The sequence below is a fragment of the Lactuca sativa genome, chromosome 4 (assembly GCF_002870075.4).
Source record: "Lactuca sativa cultivar Salinas chromosome 4, Lsat_Salinas_v11, whole genome shotgun sequence".
Taxonomy (NCBI): domain Eukaryota; kingdom Viridiplantae; phylum Streptophyta; class Magnoliopsida; order Asterales; family Asteraceae; genus Lactuca; species Lactuca sativa.
In genome coordinates this window covers 354,698,930-354,720,970 of record NC_056626.2, presented here as the reverse complement: position 1 = coordinate 354,720,970, position 22,041 = coordinate 354,698,930, and the positions used below count along the sequence as shown (strand labels likewise).

Sequence of the window (22,041 nt, the reverse complement as noted above, 5' to 3'; positions counted from 1 at the left end):
CACGTATCTAACTTGAAAAAGTGTCTATCCGATGAGACTCTTGTAATCCCACTCGACGAGATCGAGATCAACGAGAGCCTCAACTTCGTGGAAGAACCAGTAGAGATCATGGACCGTGAGGTCAAGCAAACGAAGCAAAGCCGTATCCCTATCGTGAAGGTTCGCTGGAACGCCAAGCGAGGACCGGAATTCACTTGGGAATGCGAGGATCAGATGAAGCTGAAATACCCTCATCTTTTCGCTTAATTGTTGTAACTTCATATTTGCTTAAATCTAATTTCGGGACGAAATTCCTTCTAACGGGGGGATGATGTGACAACCCGAAATTTCCATTTGTACGAACTTTATCTATTCAATAGAAGCTAGTCCAGTTTCAGTGAATTTCAGACTTTTCCGTTTAAGTTTTTATACATTAGGGTTTACGTTTAACGAGATATCAGGAGAGTGGATGCTCCTGGTTTTGTGAAATTTGAGCATTCCAAGTTTCATAATGTTATAGTCTAATATCCGGAACAAAAATATTTTCTGCCAAAATATTTCAGGACTATAAATAGATTTCTGAATTAAATTAATTCATTATTCACAATTCCAAATAGAGAAAAACCATTTTCTCTCTCACGGATCTTCGGGTTTTCATCCCAGATTGTGAGTCTAGTTTCCTAGATATGTTTTATTACTTGTTTTATGCTTTATAACATAGATTACATGTCTAAAATACAAGATCCGGGAGCTTACGGCCCAAGAACGTTCTTGGGGTGTAAACTCCAAAACAAGGCCTAAAAGCTACCTAGTCCCATTTCCTTGTTAGACAACTAGTTAAGGACTTAATGTATGAACATTAGAGGCTAGAAATCAATTAAGAACCACAAGTTATAGGAGTTTACGGCCAAGGATATCTCTTGGGCCGTAAACCTCTTTTTCAAGGGCTATAAGTGCCCTAAATCACCCCTAAGGCTTAAGACATTTACCCTCTAATGCTTGTAGCTATTTTGGACACCAAAATACTTCAAAATCATATAGTTTTAGGAGTTTATGGCCAAGGCTATGCTCTTGGGCCGTAAACCCCTTTTTTCAAGGGCAAAGAGTGCCCTAAGCACCCCTAAGGCTTCAAGACTATTACCCTTTGATACTTGTAACTTGAATGGGGAGTAAATGACATCAAAATCATCCCTTAAAGGGAGTTTTCGGCCAAGGAACATCACTTGGGTCGTAAACTCCAAGTGAAGGCACAAATGTGTGCCTATTGTCCCCTTTAGCCTTAAGCAAAAACATAGAAGCTATCCTACATGTGCAAGTGACTTAAATGAATTAAAACCAACACCCCATAGGAGTTTACGGCTGTAAACTCTAGGGGATATGGTCTTTAGGCCGTAAACTCCTCTATGGAGCATTCTAGGGCCTTAAACTACTTCAAGACTTATTCCACAAGTGCTAGGCTTATTCTAGGGATAGTTTAGCACCTTAAAACACCCAAAACCACCAAGTGGGGAGTTCACGGCCGTAAACTCAAGGGTTTACGACCGTAAACTCCAAAGGTGGGGTTTGTTGCGTGGTGAACTCTTATACAAGGCCTTTGGAAGCTTCAAACCCTTTTGCCTTGTCACGTAGCAACTTAGATGCAACCATTAGGACCTTTAACACTTATTCAAAGTGTTTTACATGTTCCTAAGTGTTCTAACTTATTTTAATAAGTTATTATTTGGCTAATTAGTTATATATATGCTTATTATATGATAACTAGGCTCGTACGTGTAAACAAGTCTCCGTTTGCCACCTAGCACGGTATCCGATACTACAATCCAATCTACTCACCACAAGTGAGTTCATACCCCTTTAATCAACCTTTGAAATGCTTTTAAATGTTTTAAATACTTTATGGGGGGGATACAAGTTAAATACTTACAGTTATTGCATCAATCACATGTGATTGCATTAATCACATGTGATTAATAACTAGAAAACCAATGATTTATTTACTGTTCAAACTGTTTATCAAATTGTTTCACTTCAAAATGTTTTACAAACTCTTTTACTTATCAAATTCTTTTATTAAACTTTAGTTTATTCCTTTTAAATTGCGTGCCCATATATGTATAGATATATAAGCAATGTTTAAAGGGCTTAGGAAGGCCATCCGCCCTATTTCCTTTTTCTCGATTTGGATGTGGTCTGGTGGGATTTCGGGTGACCATCCGAAGGTCGTTTCAATATTAGTTATATATCATATATACATGTATAGACATAAAGTACTTCCATATTCATACTTATCAGTACATCAATAGTTAGTTACCATCGGAGTAACACAGGAACATATACCACTATACTAGAAACAGGAACATATACAACTATACTAGAAAGTGAACATATACAACTATACTAGAAACAGAACATATACAACTATACTAGAAACAGAACATATACAACTATACTAGAAACAGAACATATACAACTATACTAGAACGAGAAACATTACATATACATGAACACGTTAACAATTATGATCCACTGTGTCGGAGCATGCCTTAAATGTCATGGCCCGAGTTGTAGCCAGAATTCTCTTGGAGGGAGAGCATGAGTTTGCATATAGATCTATACTGGATTGACTATCCTACACCTTGCTGCTAGCTACAGCCGGACCTGCAGGTCTGCGGGTGCCAAACGTCATTCCGTTATTACGACCATTCATTATGTCGTTGTTACCAGTCGATAGCATGGTGCAATTTATCACATTAAACCTTAATATAAATCCGGTTTAAGGTAGTTAGTACAACAGTAGTTCCTATTATACAAACTACAGTACTACAATGATTTACCCATTACATATTTTAGTGATAACCTCACTTAAGCATTAATGTACAAACTATATTTTATTAAATGATAGTTACACTTGGGAAATTACACAGTTTTACAACAAACGAGCATACAAAACAGTTAGGCCTTGGTAGAAGGCTACTTTAATAGAAAATATAGGTTTTTCTGAGAGATTCAAACTTTTACAAACACTTTCAAACACTTACTTACATTTTACAAACTTATACATTGAGACAGGTTCAAACATTTTTGACAACAAACATTGACACTAAAATACTTATGAACTCACCAGCTTAATGCTAATAAACTCTTTCAAAATAACTTGTATTCTCAGGTCATCAGTAGACAGGTACCGAGGCCAACTTTTGAGAAGATGGAGCGTATTCAAGACTCATCTTAATATTTTGATTTACATTATTTTGGTGTCTATAACTGTACAGAACACGCTTGTATTAAAATTATATATTTAATTCAATGGATGATGTTGTTTGCTTATTTACATTTACTGTGTTGTGATACTATATATGAAGTCCTCCGCCCTAGAACGTTTCTGCCGTTCTTGGTTTTGGGGTGTGACAGTAGCCCAACTTCTTGGCCCATCTTGCTAAGGTCCACTCCAAAAGTCCATTGACCAATTGCTAGTCCAAAACTAATATTAATTACATAATTTAAATACTACCTCGAGAGACGGATGTTACATTGGGAATTGTTGTTTCTAGGAAATATTAATAATAAATAACAAAAACTAGTTATATTCATAAGGTGTATATATATATATATATGAGTAAATTACATGAATGGTCCCTATGGTTTGGGGTAATTTGCGCGCTTAGTCCCTAACTTATTTTTTAACTCGAAAAGTCCCTACTTTTTGTTTTTGTTTTGCGATTGGTCCGTATCTTACCTAAAAAGACTATTATTTAAATAGGAAAAATTTGTGGGATAGATAAGGTAAGGTGAGAGGGGTTAGGTTTGGGGTGTGTTTATTTAAATATTTTAAAATATCAAGGGCAAAATAGTTTTTTAGTAAGACAGGGACCAAGCGTGTAACAAAAACAAACAATAGGGACGTTCCGAGTTAAAAATATATAAGTTAGGGACCAAACGTTCAAATTACCCTAAACCATAGGGACCATTCGTGTAATTTACTATATATATATATATATATATATATATATATATATATATATATATATATATATATATATATATATATATATATATATATATATATATATATATATATATATATATATAGTCATGTATAATTATTTGGAAACTTTGAGTAGCCATCTAGCTACTACATATAACTAGTTAGTTAGATGTTAAGTGAAAGACTAACCAACTTTGACTCATTGGTTGTCAAAACTATGGGTCCCTCTCTTTAAGAGAGGGGTTGCTTGTTAGTTAAATCTTTCACTCCATATCTTATGAAATTGCTTGTTTTGACTTTGAAAGAAGGTATGACTAAAATGTAATTTTGTATGAATATATAAAGGAATATTATGAAGGGAAGAAAGCTATTTTTCCCATGATTTCCTTCCTCTTTGGCTGCCAAATTTCATGATTTTCATGCCTTATTCCCTTCCTTCTTTGTGTAATCTTGGTGCAAGAATAAAGGTCATATATGTTGCATCTCTTTAAACATATTTTAGTATATGCCTTAATGGCTTAAAAACAACGTACTTACAAGTGAAGAGTAGCATCTTTGGTAGTTGATTTTTGCTTGGTGGATACATTATAGAGAGCTCCGACTTTGGAGTTGAATGTCATCTTCATCAACTTCGTAATTGCCAAAAGGAACCAAACTCTTCAAAGATTGTAGTGTTTCCTTTTCTGTGGTTGATAATCTTTCTAAGCTTTGCAAATGGTCCGTGATAGTAAAATAATTTTAGTTTATTCAAATCTAAAAAGGATTTTGTTGCTAATTATGTCGAATTTATCACTATAATTAGACTATTTTTGAATAACAACCTAACAATTAGTATCATATCCATTTTTGCAAACTTGATTAGATTATTTAATAATTTGTTATTATCTTTATTTTTGGAAAACATGGATGGTTTCTTGTGGTAAGAAGTTCCATATATAAATTATTTAACAACTTTACAAATGTTGTTTTTTGGTGACAAAAGTTTACATGTGTTTTTTGTCACAAAAGTTGTTTTAGAAAAAAGTATTATTTTATATGATTTTGAGTGTGAGTGTATATATATATATATATATATATATATATATATATATATATATATATATATATATATATATATATATATATATATATATATATATATTTGGTGTACATAAATTAGCAACAGGCCTTTTGTGTTTGTGTTTGAGGTGATTTGTTAAAATGGCTATAGTATTTATATATTTATATGGTATTTAATAATTAAATAGATTGTCTTCATTTTGTATATTATTGTAAGTAATATATTTGTTTTAAAATAGTTTATTTTTTCTAAAAATGTAACAAGAATGCAGATAATGACCATTTTGAAAATCAAAAGTTTATAAGCTTGATTTTATTAAAGTGTCCCAAACTTTATAAAAATAAGCTTGATTTTATTAAAGTTTTTCAAATTTTATAAAATTATTTTTATAAGTTTGCTACAAAGTGTTGAACCAGATAAAAGTACATGAAGACATTGCAAGATGTAAGTAGTTCCCTAAATGTCCTTTTGGGAATGAATTTTGTATATTTGTGATGACTCACAAAAATATCACTTGATGGTTGATTTATTTTATATATATATATATATATATATATATATATATATATATATATATATATATATATATATATATATATATATATATATATATATATATATATATATATATATTGCATACTTCGATTGTTTAAATTTAAGTTGATATTGTATTATTATTGTTACAGTTAGATTTCCCATGTATATAATATTTTGAACACAAATAACATCACAAGAAGATTGGTTTTAATGAAATTTATCTTTTAGCATACAGTGGTAAAAATAGTTCTAAAAAAAACACACTTTATTGTTTAAAACTAGCTAAAATGGTATCAAACGACAAATTTTGGGATTAAAATTATAGAAGTGTAAAATTGATATTTGGTAAATTTATCAAACTCCAAACTTATTTTTAAAAGAATTTTTATTAAACAAATTATAAATGCTCTTTAGCGCTTAAATGGTAAAACTTAATACTAGTTATAAAATTTAAAATTTGATCGCATCATATTTATAAAATTTGGATTTTATAAAAAAAGATTATTAAAATGTGATTTTAAATAAAATTGTTAAAATGTGATTTGAAATAAAAGTATATCATAGTTTATTGGATGCATGCAGTGTTGCAGAAATTGGTCTCGGTGGCTAATTAATCGTTTTACAGCCTCGAACCGATTACGATTAGGGTGTTTGGCGGAAATTGGTCAAAATCGGTCAAACTCGGGTTTGACGGCCTTGGCGGTCCTCGACGATCATAAGTGGGAAATATTTAAAAAATTCAATTTTTTTTTTCAAATATTACACCAAAGTTTTAAAATTTTAAAGTTTTAAGCTTTCAAATTTTAAAATATTATACAAAAATTTCAAATTTTAAAATTTAAAATTTCCAAATACTTAATTTTTAGGAAATATTAATTTTTTAAATAATTTTATTAATAATTTACGGTGTCCGATTAATCACTGCCTAGTATGATTAATCGCTTATCGTCAGTCGACCGCCGAAATACCACCGAACGATTTTTACAACATTGGATGTATGCAATAACCATAATATAATATATTTTTTTAAACTAAAATTTTAAAGACATAAAAACGTCTTAAAAATCTCAAATCTATTCAATATTTTTTTGAATAGCAACCACTTGTTACTTGTATGCATTACAAATCAAAGCATCTCTCGTAAAATCATCACCCATTATAAAAATGTAAGTCGGTCTTGTTAATTCATTTTCCGTATATGGGATCATTGTTATGTAGTAGTGAGCTAATTAATTCTACCGTCCATCTTGCTATTCCCACCGTCCTCTCCCATTTCATTTTGTTGGGTTAATTAATTCTTTAAATGCGGGGACTAAGATTTAGCTGTTTGAATTTTTATTAAGCCTAGAAAAGAAATAGTTGCACATTTTAATTATATCTTGTCATGTATATATAAAAGTCCAACAATATTAATTAGTAAACGTGACCCCTACCACTAAGTTAGCTCGTGATTGATAGTTAATGATCATCTTTTTTCTATTTCTACCGCATTGCAAGTTGCTATACATGCCACAACCCACCATACTATGGGGGAGTGTTTATGCCTGGCCATTAGTTACGGGTCGGGAAAAGAAAACAATGTGGTTCCCGAACTGAGTTCAACCTAGTCGTTTAAAAAAAAAAACAAGTTCAATTGGATCGGTTTAGCATGTATTAAAATTTGTATTGAAAGGCAAATCGGTTATTTCTTAAATGTTTTTCTTACTAAAGCCGACTTCTATTTGAAATAAATCGGTCTAAACCTCACATTTCAAAGCTTATGGTATGAAAGTATGAAAAAGAAAATATTTATTTAAAGTGAAAAAACCCTTGATAATTTCTATTTGGATTCGGTGTGGGACTTCATGCCATAAATTATTATAAAAATTCTATTCTCTATAGTTTATACATATTTTTTCTTTATTTTTTTTTTCAAAAAACATTAAGTTAGAATTTTTATAATATTTAAGGTTTTTGTATATAATTTATTGTAAAAAAATTAAATTTAGATGGATCTAAGTGACCCATCATGAAATTACAACAATCTCGCCTTGGATGACCACACCAACCAGGTCAGAACACAACCATCCCACTTAACTCGCTCAACCTTCAAGCTTTTCCTATAAGAAAAATAAACCCTTAATTTTTTTGTTAAACAAATATACAATTTTTACATTTACTATATATGCTTAAGATAGGGCATTTGAAAAATACATGAACACAATTTAGTAAACAAAAGAATATCATTTTGGAAGTTACCATGAATAAACACGACAATATAATTTGCAAAAATACTTTTTCCACTTTTATATACACTACCTTTTTCAAACATGTGACATTTATTAACGTATATGATTGTTATCAAATTGGCTATTCCCTTTGGACTTAATTTCCCGGTTGAAAGGGCAGTGAATATTGCCGGATCGCCGGCAAGCCATCGTTGTCCATTAGAACAATCTCTACAGAAAAGAGCCGTGTGGTCCGACGTCCGGACAAATTTTCCAATTTTACCCCTATCCTACGTGTCATTGTAGTGGTCCCCACATGTCCTCTCATTCTAAAGACATGATGACATGGATGGTCTCACATGTCTCCTCTACAGCCCACAACATCCCACAACGTCAACATCTACGCAAAACATTTTCATGCAAACCTCCGTCAAAACCCTTCCAAAACAACAATATTCCTTCGGCCAATTCCACCACGATTTCTGACGTGGCATCCCACCACCACCCTATAAAACCCTACCCACCTTCCTCCCCTATCCACCCAAACAAACAAACACTGAAACTTAATCATCTCTCTCACTGAAAATCACACAAGATTCTTTCTCTTTCTATCTTCTCTGCAACATGGCCGTTGATTCCACAACCTCATCGCCGCTGGGTCCTCCGGCGTGTGAAAAAGATGCGAAAGCTCTTCAGTTCATCGAAGACATGACTAAAAACTGTGACCCCGTTCAAGAGAATGTCTTGTCGGAGATTCTGTCACAGAACGCTGCAACGGAGTACCTTCAACAATGGAACCTCGACGGAGCTACTGACCGGAAAACTTTCAAATCGAAAGTTCCGGTCATCTCCTACGATGATCTCCTTCCTTACGTCAACCGTATTGCTAATGGCGATCGTTCTCCCATCCTTTCTTCTCACCCCATTTCCGAGTTTCTCACAAGGTTTGTGTTCTATTCTTTCATCTCTGAAATTGCGATTGCGAATCTCTTTTGTTGATATCTTTGTTTTTGATTTTTTGTATGAAAGTTCTGGGACTTCTGCTGGTGAGAGAAAACTCATGCCCACCATTGCTGCGGAAATGGATCGGAGACAGAAGCTCTACAGCCTTCTCATGCCTGTCATGAATCTGTATGTACAATTACCATTAAAAAACCTTGTCTTTATCGATTATTTTGTTTCTTTTAAAAAGTACGAAAAGATTCATGCTTATCAAAAACTGAAAAAGCTTGTTTTTATGATTTTATCGCAGGTATGTGCCTGGTTTAGACAAAGGAAAGGGATTGTACTTCTTGTTCATCAAAGCCGAGGCAAAAACCCCAAGTGGGTTGGTAGCTCGACCCGTTTTAACAAGCTACTACAAAAGCCAACAGTTCAAAACCCGACCTTTTGACCCGTATAATGTATACACAAGCCCGAATGAAACCATCCTATGTGTTGATGCTTTTCAAAGTATGTACTCTCAAATGCTTTGTGGCCTTCTTTTTCGTGAAGAAGTTCTCCGATGTGGTGCTGTTTTTGCATCGGGACTCGTTCGAGCTATCAAGTTTCTTCAACTCAATTGGCAACAACTGGCTATGGATGTCGAATCTGGAAACCTGAGCAATAAAATCACTGATTCATCGATTCGGGAATGTGTTTCCAAGATTCTGAAACCTAACCCTGAGTTGGCTCAGTTCATTAGAGAAGAATGCTGTGATGGAAACTGGGAAGGAATTATTACTCGGATTTGGCCGAATACGAAGTATCTCGACGTGATTGTCACCGGAGCTATGGCGCAGTATATTCCGATTCTTGATTATTACAGTGGGAATTTACCCAAGACGTGTACGATGTACGCTTCGTCGGAGTGTTACTTCGGGTTGAACTTAACTCCAATGGTGAAACCATCGGAGGTTTGTTACACCATCATGCCGAACATGGGTTATTTCGAGTTCATCCCACATGATCCGGAGAACCCAGTAACAATTTCACGCGATTCGCCTCCTCAGTTACTCGATCTTGCTGATTTGGAGCTTGGAAAAGAATACGAGCTCGTGATCTCAACCTACTCCGGTCTCTGCCGCTACCGCGTCGGCGATATTCTACAGGTTAAGGGTTTCCACAACTCCGCCCCGCAGTTCAAGTTCATTCGACGGAAGAACGTTTTACTCAGCATCGACGCTGATAAAACCGACGAAACCGAGTTGCAGGCCGCCATTGATAACGCTTCTGTTCTTTTGAAGGAATTCAACACCACCGTCGTGGAATACACCAGCTACGGCGACACCAAAACGATTCCCGGCCATTACGTTATCTACTGGGAGTTGTTAATGAAGGATCCGGCGAATGGCCCACCTGAGAATGTGTTAGCTCAATGCTGTTTGGCAATGGAGGAAGCTCTGAACTCCGTTTATCGGCAAAGTCGAGTTGCAGACAATTCAATCGGGCCATTAGAGATTCGTGTCGTTAAAAATGGAACTTTCGAGGAGTTGATGGATTACGCGATCTCAAGAGGCGCTTCGATCAATCAATACAAAGTTCCACGATGCGTCACTTTCACTCCGATCATGGAACTGCTCGATTCCAGAGTCGTATCGGCCCATTTCAGTCCGGCAGCCCCACACTGGACATCAGAACGACGTTTTTGATGTCGTTTTGTAGGACTCTACCAACCAGAAAATCTTGTGGATGTAAACTTTTGAAAAGTGAAGGGTTGAATGTGTAATATCTCAGATAGTATGTTCGAATAACGTTTTCTGTTTGTCTTATGTTGGGAATTAGGTGAAACTTGACAGAAAGATTCCATTTGTGGCAAGTGAAGTCCTTTTTTCCGGAAAAAAGTAGATTTTGTCACTTTGTGTTGTCTCGAGGAGGATCTAGGGGGTTTATTGTAAACTATTTTATTGTTAAAGGGGTTTTGTTGGTGTGTATGTTATCTTTTGGACTTTATTGTAAATTAATCCCATATCATATCATGGTTTGTTGATGTATTCTGCGGGCTTTATATGCATGGATTTTTATGCACGTGATGCACGATGTTTTTTCTTTTTGAATTCCCTTTATAACAAATTTTAAAAAATTACAAGAAAATAATATTAGAGTCTTAGATTTAACCCGACCCGTTTCTATAAATGTATCATACTTTTGACCACAGAAATAATTATTAAATTAACACACTATTAGAAAAAACACATTATAAAGTGGAAATACTCATATTTATCTAAAAACTTCTATTCCCATAAAATAATCATCCATTCCACCTGTTACTATTTGCTATTCTATTGGAAATTGATCAGTTTTTAAGATATTTTTTTCTATATTTTTACAGTATTTATTTTTGGAAATCTTTCAACCTAACAATCTATTTTCACACTATGGAATTTTCTTGCGCTTTTAAATTAATTTTTAAGATGTTCACAACAAAAATAACTTGAATATTTATTTTAAATTGTTGAAAAGTTGCAAGTTGTGTTTAAAAATTGGAATCTGTCACTAAGATATTGTATTTGACATCGCATATGCCAAATTAGAATTTAGATTGTGAAATTATAAATTTTATCTTTTTTTTTTTCGTTTTTTATGTCTTTTTGGTATGGGCAATACAAAAAGTCAATTTCGCAATAAATAAAGATTTTCGTGTGGGCTCATAGCAAATTCTATAAGTTGCAAAATTTTGGGGTAATTTAGGAAAAAATTTATAAATGCCATTATAATATATGATACACAGCATAACAAGCAACTATAAAAATAATAATAGAAGTACATGTAATCTAGTGGTATCACGAGTTCTTGAAAATTTACCCTAAAATTATTTAAAATAAAACATATATTGACAAAAATATATATCTTTAAAAAATATATATATAGATATATTAAATATCTAAACCAACAAGAAAAAGTTTCCACATGTCTAGTTGTTTTCGATTTAAACTTTAACACCGAATGCGATTGCTCAAATACCTTTCACTTTCCTAGAAAAGCTGACTTCCCTTTGCTTGTCACCACTAAATTTTGTTTTTTTTCGTATAACCAAAACCGAAAAGGTATGTAAAACCTTCTAGAGTTAAAATTGTTACTATATTTTCTTAAGCATATTATTACAAAATATATTAATATTATATTTTAAATTAGGACAACGAGGTATACTTAAAAACTAATATTAGTTACACATGATTACTTAATTTATTTGAATTTTTAAGCAGGAAGTTTAAGTTCTAAATTAAGTTACAAAAATTCCATGTCTTTGACACATTCAATTTGCATTATACTATTTAATTATATATTTTCTTTAAAAGATTAAAATATCAGAAAAAAAAATTGAGTTTTTCTTGAGTTTTTTTTTTTCTTTCGAAAAAATCTTTGTAACTTTTTTTCAAATTGGTTCTCTTAGCTGGTTTATCTAATCTTGGGGTTTTAAATAGCTTTTATTTTTTGGAAACTTTCAACGTTTTTTTTTTTGGAAAAAAGCCTTAAACATTTTTTTCCTAAAAAATTGAGAGTTTCTTTTGGCAACAAAGAAGAGTTCAACCCGATGTTTATTTCTATCTTAGTTGATAATGATTCGACATTAGAAATGTATTGATTTTTACCTAATAACTGAGTGTTTTTATAGAGAAAAAGATTTCCATAACCAAAAGATTACCGTAAATCTGTTATATAGTCAGATCGATAACAATGGAATAATGCAATGTCTTTTTCGGAGGAGAAAAAGATTAAGGTTTAATCCGAAAAAAAATTAATATATCATATTGAAAAAGCATGAACTTCAATTTTATAATTTTTATGTATCATATTTTTGCAAAAAGTGAAAGTATTTTGTATTTTCTATTTAGTGTTTTTTTTTAAACATGCTGGTGGTTTAGAGCTATTTATATAAATTAAAGAAAAATATTTTGCAAGAAATTTATAAAAAAAATAGAAGAAATCTGTAGATTAAAACTTTGATCTCACACTTTTAACCAAAGTCATCCTTTTACTTTAAGATGTCTAAGACCGATAAAGGATTGTAAAATTCAACTAACACCTGTATAAACATAATTACTATATATTTTGAATACTAATTAAATATTTTATTTCCCTCATAAATTTAAGAAAAAAATGTAGGATGTCTTATTAAAAAATGTATTGTAAAATATAATATTATAATTAACCTAAAAGAACAATAAAAAAAATATATAAATTACTCTGTATGAAATTACATACGTAGCTATGGATCTTAGCAGATTAATCCTAACTAAAACTTTGTTATACAAAAATATAACATTTGTTTTAAGCATAGCAATAAAAAGAAATTTATTATATAATTATTTGAGGAAATAATTAGAAAAAAGACAAGAAAGCTTTTGAATAAAAAAGACGACTGGAATGCAAGAAAGATTAGGGCGTATTGTATGCTCTTTCTGCGTTTGGTCGGCCTCTTCCTTTTTTTACAGTTGGAAATTAATAAGCTTTATTTATTTTCCTTTTAATTATCACAAATTTGAACAATTTATCTCATTTGTTAAAATATTGTTATAACAATATAATTTTTGTTATTATATTTAATTTGTTACTTAGTTTTTAACGGGGTAACTATACAAAATACATCCTATTTTGTCTATTTTATTGGCTTAAGAACTATATTTTATTTTCTCTAATCAAGTCATCATATTTTGGAAAATATATTGTCAGTTTATGAGATAACATGATGAGCTGTCTTTTATTTGACTAAAGTCATTCAAAGTAATAACTTTTTTTTTTTTTAATTTGCCACTAATAATTAGTTTTGTATTTTTTTCATTTGTTTAAGGCAATATTTTACTTTTTGTTTTGAAAGTTGTCAAAGGTTATTTTTGTATTTTTTCCATTATTTTTTTCACTATTTTATTTTTTATTTTTTTCAAGTGCTTATTCGCTTATGTTGTTTTTTTAACGGCATCCAAATTTATTAATAAAATATTGGGGAAGCACGAAAAAGATGCAAAAGACTTTAAAAAAGGAAGGTGTAAACAACAAAACATAAACCAAACAAAGAAAAAAAGAATGTCCAAACAAAATATATCCAAGGCAACATAACGTAAAAGCACCAATACCCAAACATTAAAGAACCTTCGACCCACTCCACACCAATAATAATAATGTACTATGGAGGCTACCCTAGTAATACCCAAACAACAATATCAGTAGAGTTGTCTTCAACTTGAGGCTCTTCTTCATCTTGAGACTACCCCTCAACATGGGGTTGGTCGTGAAAGATGATAGCTAGAAGTGGTTGATCACTAAAGAATGTGAGCTCAATGAACTCTTTTGCTTCCATCTTATTCATCTTCTTATTTTGCTTTGTCTATTTCATGCTACCCCTCGTATGTATTCTCCCCTTTTTGACATCATTAGAAGGAATAGTAGGATATAGTACTATGTAAATTGAAGGATGTGGTGTTGGGATGTTTGGAAGACTAGAGTTGCTTGATGGATCTAAACTTGGTGGTATGGCGAAGCTGAAGTTGGAGACAATGGACAGAAGCTTTGCAGATTTCAATTTGTGTTATGAATTTTTTGAACCTTATAGGCTAGAAGCGGATGACATCGAACAGGGCACAAAGTTCCCAAGACATTCAAGATGTATTGAAGATTGATTATTAGAGCGAAAACTGAGAACACTCCATCATTTGGCGTGGTACTGAGAGTATTATTGGTTTTCCATATCAAAGAAGTTGTGTAAGAGAGAAGTTACTGAAGGCTAGAGACAAACTGAGAAATCTTCGATAACATAGGGAAATAGGACTTTTTCATGTTGTTGATATCTGAGACTATAGACCATATGATGTCAATGTCCATTGGCATGGATGAGACATTAAAGTCATCAATAACATGTTTAAGAGCCAAGATTAAAAAGTGAAGATATTCCTTTAGAGTTGGAGATAATGTGGACGTAGGGGCCACAAATGTACTAACGTGACATTTGATTTAGGCAAAATCATCTTCAGTCCTCATGTTCATGGTTGTGAGATAAACAACAAAAGTATCAACCTTGGTGGAAAGTTGATAGATAGTATCAAGAACTTAGAAAATTATATTGTGGTTGGTGTCTTAGTTATGTTATGTTGTTAAAGCATGAGATCATTAACAATGGAAATTAAGACTTGCATCTTTGGTTCTTTCAATCCACATAAATTGATAGTCCATGCAAGATGGGTAGGAAATCTATAATGATGATAAATTTTCATAAAATTTGGGTTAACCCAAGAAAAGGTATCTTCACCCAGCATGAAAGGTATACCTTAAATTTTTTGTGTGGTATCCAATTGAAATATAACTCCACCTTTTTGAGAGGGTGAAGAGGATTCAAGATTATCAATGTATTCCATATCATTTCATTAAGATAAGGTCTTGTTATGGAGTGTATCTTCATTGATTTGGCTTTCTCCATGGTGATACATGGAGCTTTCGGTAGCTTTAGGACCCATCAAATATAAATTTCACAAAATATAATTAATAAATGATGATTAGTTTGTACATGGTTAGTGTGATCACTGTCAAACTATTGTACTATATGGGACTTGGTGGTGACTGTAAGGGATACCTTAAAATGGTTGATTTAGAGGATGGGTCAGGTGGGATTGTGGTTGTAGAAGCCTTGTCTATAGGATGAAGCTAAGGATAGGGTCTTGATCTTATAGTCTAAGAAGACGGTGAAGAGGACTAACTCGAGTGTGATGAAATAACATGAGTCGGTGAATATGTTTTGATTGGCTTGATGGATAAAGAAGAAGATGTCTTAGAGCGAATTTTATTGTTTGGCGTTTCCCTAAAAGGAGACTCCAAATAAGGATAATGAAATATCATATAATTTTAGGGACTGGTGTGGCGGTGCTGATCTTAAGAGTAAGCATCATCTTCATTTAAATGAGATGAAATAACTTCATCATTACCATGAAAGTTACAAATAGATTTGGGATGATCATCTACATGGATATCTTTAAAATGAAAAAAGTCCTTTAGTGTGAACAGAGTCTTTAATATTAATTGGCTCTTCAATGTATGAGATTTCTTTAGGGAATCACCTTGAGTAGGCTAAGCTTGTGTGACATCCTCATTTTCACGGCTAGAAAAGACCGATTTAGTTATGCTTATTTCATTTCAGAGTATCTTTTTTTAATTATAATGCAGAAGTTTTTCCCAACAATGTGATAATATTATTACCAAGTATTTCCGAAAAAATACGTTTTATTAAGAACTTTGGGATGTCATTATCAATATAGAAACATAAGCATAACGAAAATATTACACGCCTTACAATAGTTTATTACACTATGGCCTACAATTATCCATAAATCAATCAACATCCTTGGGCCTTTGTTCCGCTACCTGTGATAAAAAGAAACTGAGTGCGTCAAGCTTGGGAGCCTAGTAAGCACATAGGATATTCAACCCACAATAATTAAGTTTTTTAATTATATAATTTACATCAAGTAATTTACCCGATTACCCATTCCCGTTATTCTTACATATTGATCCTAAAATATTGATCTCAATGGGCCTATCTTAAAGATCATCATCATCATCAACGGGGTAGACAATACTTCTTCAGGGATTCCTGTAGCAATATGTGTCAATAAGGCAACTGTGGGGGGGGGGGGGGGGGGGGGAGGGGAATAGAGTATATCGCTGAACATACAGATCACTAACACCTACAGGTTGCAAGTCTGCCAACGTTTCCACTGGACTATCTACAATAGTCTATAGTCATCATCTATACTCTGTTAGACGACTGGTTTATCAATAGTCAAGTCCTTTCATCATTTTCATCACCCATCACTACGCCAATATATTTTATATAAAGATACAATAAAGTGCATATCTAATTAAATCAATTAAAAATCATATAATTTATCAAACACAGATATCAAGTAATTCAGATAATAGGAACACAAAACATTTAATCATCTAGATACTTTATATCTACATGTAAGCATAAAGTAACTATACACTCACTTGTTAAAGTGGATGACTGGAAATTTGGGCAGCGCTTTGCTTCAGCACTTAGCATTTCCTTTGATGTGACTGTTGGGGTTTAGTTCAAAAATAGTTTCGTAAACTAGAAAATATGGCAAATGGAAGACTTTAAAATTTTGAAATAACATAAATATTTTATGTCCACCAAGGATCTTCTTGAAAGTTATAAAAAGATTAAAACACCAACCAAAGAAAGGATGAAGAAATAACAACATTTGTTGCTCTTTGGGTCCTCTTTGGAGGCTTGGAAGTTGATGAAGAATTTGAAACCTTTGAGACACCAACAATGACTCAACTTGATATATATGCTAGTCCACAAACTCTTAAACCCTTAATCTTTAAGTTCGTAACCAATATGAACTTAAAGAGGGCATGTAAAATCAAGTAATCTCCAAGTATTCAAAGAAAAACTAGAGAGAGCGAGAGAGAGAGAGAGAAGGTGATGGTTTCGGCCATCATGCAAGAGTGAAGAAGACAAGAATAAAGCCTTTCCTATAAAGCTTAATTTTTATCCAAAGGACTTAACACTTTAAGTCAATCATGCACCTAAGAACTAATTGTCCCCCATGCTTTTAAGTCATGCCTTCTTTTCATTATTATATGTAAAAGCCCATAACTTGTTCTTTAAAGAACAAGTCACAGTTTTAATAAAAAAAAGAAGGTAAAGGTTTGTAAAATTTTATAAACTCTTTTATAAAATATAAACCTTAATTTTTTGGTAAAAGACAAAAAGTCCTTATGGTCCAAAATGTTTTGCATGATTTATTAATTCATATTATATGAATTATGTAATGTTACTTGCTAATGAAAATTATTATTTCTAATAAATAAATAATTTTCAATTAATTATAAGTGTTTATTGAATATTTATTAAAATCATTTTCTAATAAATAATCAATTATATCAATTTGTTGTCAGTGTGACCAATTAGTATCATAAGTTAATTAGCAATATCACTTTAATATGATTCTTGAGCGTACTAGATCTTTTAATCTCCCACTTGCGCAAGATTCATATTAGACTGATATAAACAATGGTGAACGTCTGGCAACATTTCACTGCCCCCATCAACATACGACTTTATGACATTCTATCAACGCCCAATTCCCAGAAGCCCAAGGATACAATTGGTGTAAAAGGTAAGTTTATCAATTATCCCTTTGCTATAGACATCATGTTGAACATACCAAATATTCAAATATACATTGAAGATGATTTGATTTTTTCTTTTAATTTAATGATTTTTGACTGTAATGTCTATAGACATTTGTTTCTTGGGTCATAAGAATATAAATTCCAAAAACTTAAATATAAAATTTTCGCTTTGTTTAAAAAAAAAAAAAAAAACTTGAAAACCAGCCTATCAATGTATCCTTAAAGTCTTGATACGTATATCCCACACTATATACTAAAGAATATAATAGTAGTTGAAAATGCTACCAAATTACACATTGTTCCAATAATCAGTTTTCGGCTTATATTTTACATTTTAACGATAGTTAGTAATTTTTCAGGAAAAAAAAAATCATTCGGTCGCTAAAAAATCAAAAATTGAGATTGTAAACAATATAAAGAGTGAATGCCGACGGCATTATCTTATTTTAAATTGTAGTTTTTTATGGATTAAGCAAATTTTATCTATGTTTTCCATATACAGAGAAACACAAATACTTTGAAATAAGAATTCAGCATCAAAATGTTTAGTTATTAATATAAAGGAAGTTCAACTAGAAATTTAATATGGTTATTTTATTTATTGTAGCCAAATGACATTGACTGTTGAAGTTAATTTAATTTCTAAAAATAAAAATATAACTTTAAACTTGTTTGCCCATAAAAGAGATGACCAAATAATAAAATGAAAGGTATCTATGAATAAAAGTGACAGAAAAAGAACACCTTTGTACCCCGAAAAGACCATACATCTACAAGGCGTTGTCAATTATTGAAAGATATGTGAAGGCTAAAATTGTACTTTTAACTTCGTATACAAAAATTAAAACAAAGCATAACTAGTTCCAAATTTATTTTAGAACGAATAACCAAATTGGTCTTTGTTAGAACTAACATATTGTGGACACAAGTGTTACATTGTTGGCTATATGGTTTCATTTTGTTGCATTACTGGTCCTTCACACCTTAAATTTGACTTTAAAAATATTACCTCTTTAGAAATGGTCGATATTCACTTGTACCAAAATAATGTTCAAGGACCATTTGTGTAATTATATGTATTAGCCTTAAATCCATATCCATAATTATTATAATAATGTTCACCTTTGTTCATTCCCGCCTTACCGACGCCTACGCCAGACACCGTTTCTATAATTCTCCATTTCATGGACACCTCATATAATAATAATAAATAAATAAATAAAAAGGTTATTAACTATTTAAAAAAAGAAATCAGGTAAGTTGTACATAAAAGTGAAAGTAAAAGAAGAATGAGCAGATTGGACAAGTTGATCAAACTAAGGGAGTAGATTGAAAATGTTTAGGGTTTATTTGTTAGCATCAAAGTTTTAAATAAGGTAAGGAATGGACTTGATGACAAAGTCAAAGTAAGTCATGATAAGTCTTGATGAGCCATTGGTGTCTAGATGTTTTTCTAGACGTGACTAGTTTATATTTATATTAAATAAGATAAATTATATAAATATTGAATTTTATCAAATATATCAAATTTTTAGAAGTTTTATATTAATATTTAATATAATTCGATTATTTTAGGCCCGATAAAAAAACGAAAAAAAAAAAAAAAACTGCAACGTGAAAAAAAAAAACTTGTGACATAACGTGATAAGGCGCGTCTTGACACGTTATTTGGTCGTTACACTTAACAAACCCGCTTTAGATGTTTTTGTAACGTCTATACCACGTCTCGCGCCATGGCACGCCATTACGTGCTTTTTAGAACCATGGTTTGCATGACGATGGATAGGGGCAAAACCTAAGCTTTAGAAGTTAAATGAATATACTAAATTTATTAGTGGTCAAAATAAAAACATAAAGGCCAAAGATATTGATGTTTTCATATATATATATATATATATATATATATATATATATATATATATATATATATATATATATATATATATATATATATATATATATATATATATATATAACCTTCAAACAAGAACAATTATGAAATTAAGAATGCAAAAACCAAAAAGAATGTTGACCATCCATTTTGAAATACTATTTTTAACGAATTTATTTGAAATACCTTAAGAATTGTAGTTTTCAATTTTTTATAAATGACCATTAACAATGATGATATTTTTTTGTTAAAAATAAGAATTCTTTTTTTTTTATTATATGTATTAATTACATGTGATTAAATCGTAACCTCACGTTTTAGATTTTATCATTATTATCATTTAAAACTCCCTCAAATATATATATATATATATATATATATATATATATATATATATATATATATATATATATATATATATATATATATATATATATATATATATATATAGAGAGAGAGAGAGAGAGAGAGAGAATGTTAAGTTATGTAATGAGGAATTCGTGAGCACATGAAAAATAATCCAAAAAAAAAATTTTCAAATTCAATAACATCACATGAACTTAAACAACTTAGTTAGGTCGGGCATAAGTTATAAAAAAAACAGAAAAAAAAAAACTTAAAATAATATATATTTTTTAATTTGTACATATTTTGTTATTATGTTGTTTTTTTCGTTCATATTTGTCCCCCTTCAACTTGTTTAATTGTATATATCCACTCCTTATGACCGACTATTACAAGTAGATCGGAAAAAATAATTTAATAAGATAATATATTTCTCACTTTTTTGTTTTTGTATACATTCAGTACTTATAAATGGTTTCTTTATATTTTTTCTTACAACATAGTACATAGGACAATCATTAATGATGTGTTTGGGTTGTTCATGCTTATTGTCATTAGGACCTCGATTGTTTGGTGCTTAAGCCTTGTGTTTTGCACGTCGTAGCTTTTTCATACGATCTTAGATTTTAACGATCTTTATATCCACACTTTCGTATTTGAGTCTACTATAATTTTCGTTTAAATTACACCCGTTAAAAATTAACATATTTTTTACTTACGATTTTATAAAAAAAACGTTCATATATACATGCCTAAAGAACACATGTATATACAGATCGTAACTAAAAATATATTATTTTTTAACATACATAATTTAAACAAAAGTTTTAGTAGAGTTAAATACGAACACATGGATATAAATATTATTAAAATCTAAGATTGTATGAAGAAGTTACGACATTCAGAATACAAAACTTAATCAACCAAGCAGTTAGGTCGTGGTGACCATAAGCATCAACACCTTTGAACACCTTATTAATGATTGTTCCATATGGAATACCGTGAGAAAAAATATAAAAAAACAGGCTATAAGTACTAAATGTGTACAAAAACAACAATAACTTATTTTGCAACAATAAAATATTAACGACTAAATTTGGAAAAAAAAATATTAAAAACTAAATATATACAAAGTGATAAATATATTATCCTATTAAGTCTTTTTTTTTTTTGTTTACCTAATGTAGTTGGTTATAAGGACTGAATGTATACAATTACACAAGTTGAATGAATAAAAATGGACGGAAAAAAAGTTTACTGACCAAATATGTACAAATAGAAAAATATATTACCTTTTTAAATCATTATCCCACAAAAACACAAATAACAAAACCAAAAAAATCAACACACTAGTAAAATGGAGCTTAGAAATGTTTGAATCTTCAACTTATTGGATCATAAAACATAAGAACATTAATGAAATAGTAATTTAAAGCAAACAATTGTTGGAATGCATCCAACAGAGAAAAATAAAAATTCAACACAGTCATCCATGTCTTTGTTTATAATAGTCTCGGATTGATTCTTTTGATAGTAAAATGGGAGGTAGGCGAAACATTTTTCGTGAACTTATTTCGATAAATTCATTTTTAGCTTTTTAGAAACTCTATTCATTGTTGATAAACTCTACTCCTAAACTCTATTTCTTATAGTAGAGAACCCTTAAGCAAGACATGTGTAGGAAACAAATGGTAAATACAAAATTATTCAGGAATGTACAATAATATGTTCGGAATAAACCTTTTTTTTGCTATGTCATTTGCAGAAAATCTTTATATCATTTATGCCTCACCCATTTTCTAACACGTAAGAGTTTCCTACAAAAAGGTTATTTTTTAAAACTGAGAACAAATTTAGGATTATTGTTAGCAAACTTGTATTTTTCGTATATTAGATAATCAAATAG

General features: G+C 31.1%; 1 protein-coding gene across 1 annotated transcript; it reads left to right on the top strand.

Moving 5' to 3' along the window:
* Positions 1-8,299: 8,299 nt before the first annotated feature.
* On the top strand, positions 8,300-10,740 carry LOC111896378 (probable indole-3-acetic acid-amido synthetase GH3.1). The gene is made up of 3 exons (XM_023892378.3): positions 8,300-8,712; positions 8,798-8,899; positions 9,021-10,740. Exons 1-3 carry the CDS (start codon positions 8,393-8,395, stop codon positions 10,396-10,398), a joined length of 1,800 nt encoding a protein of 599 aa, XP_023748146.1. The 5' UTR covers positions 8,300-8,392; the 3' UTR covers positions 10,399-10,740.
* The last annotated feature ends 11,301 nt before the right edge of the window (positions 10,741-22,041 follow it).

Coding starts and splice junctions, on each gene's coding strand:
- LOC111896378 (XM_023892378.3), top strand. CDS start 8,393: ATGGCCGTTGATTCCACAACCTCATCGCCGCTGGGTCCTCCGGCGTGT. Junction 8,713..8,797: donor ATTTCCGAGTTTCTCACAAG/GTTTGTGTTCTA, acceptor TTTGTATGAAAG/TTCTGGGACTTCTGCTGGTG. Junction 8,900..9,020: donor CTCATGCCTGTCATGAATCT/GTATGTACAATT, acceptor ATTTTATCGCAG/GTATGTGCCTGGTTTAGACA.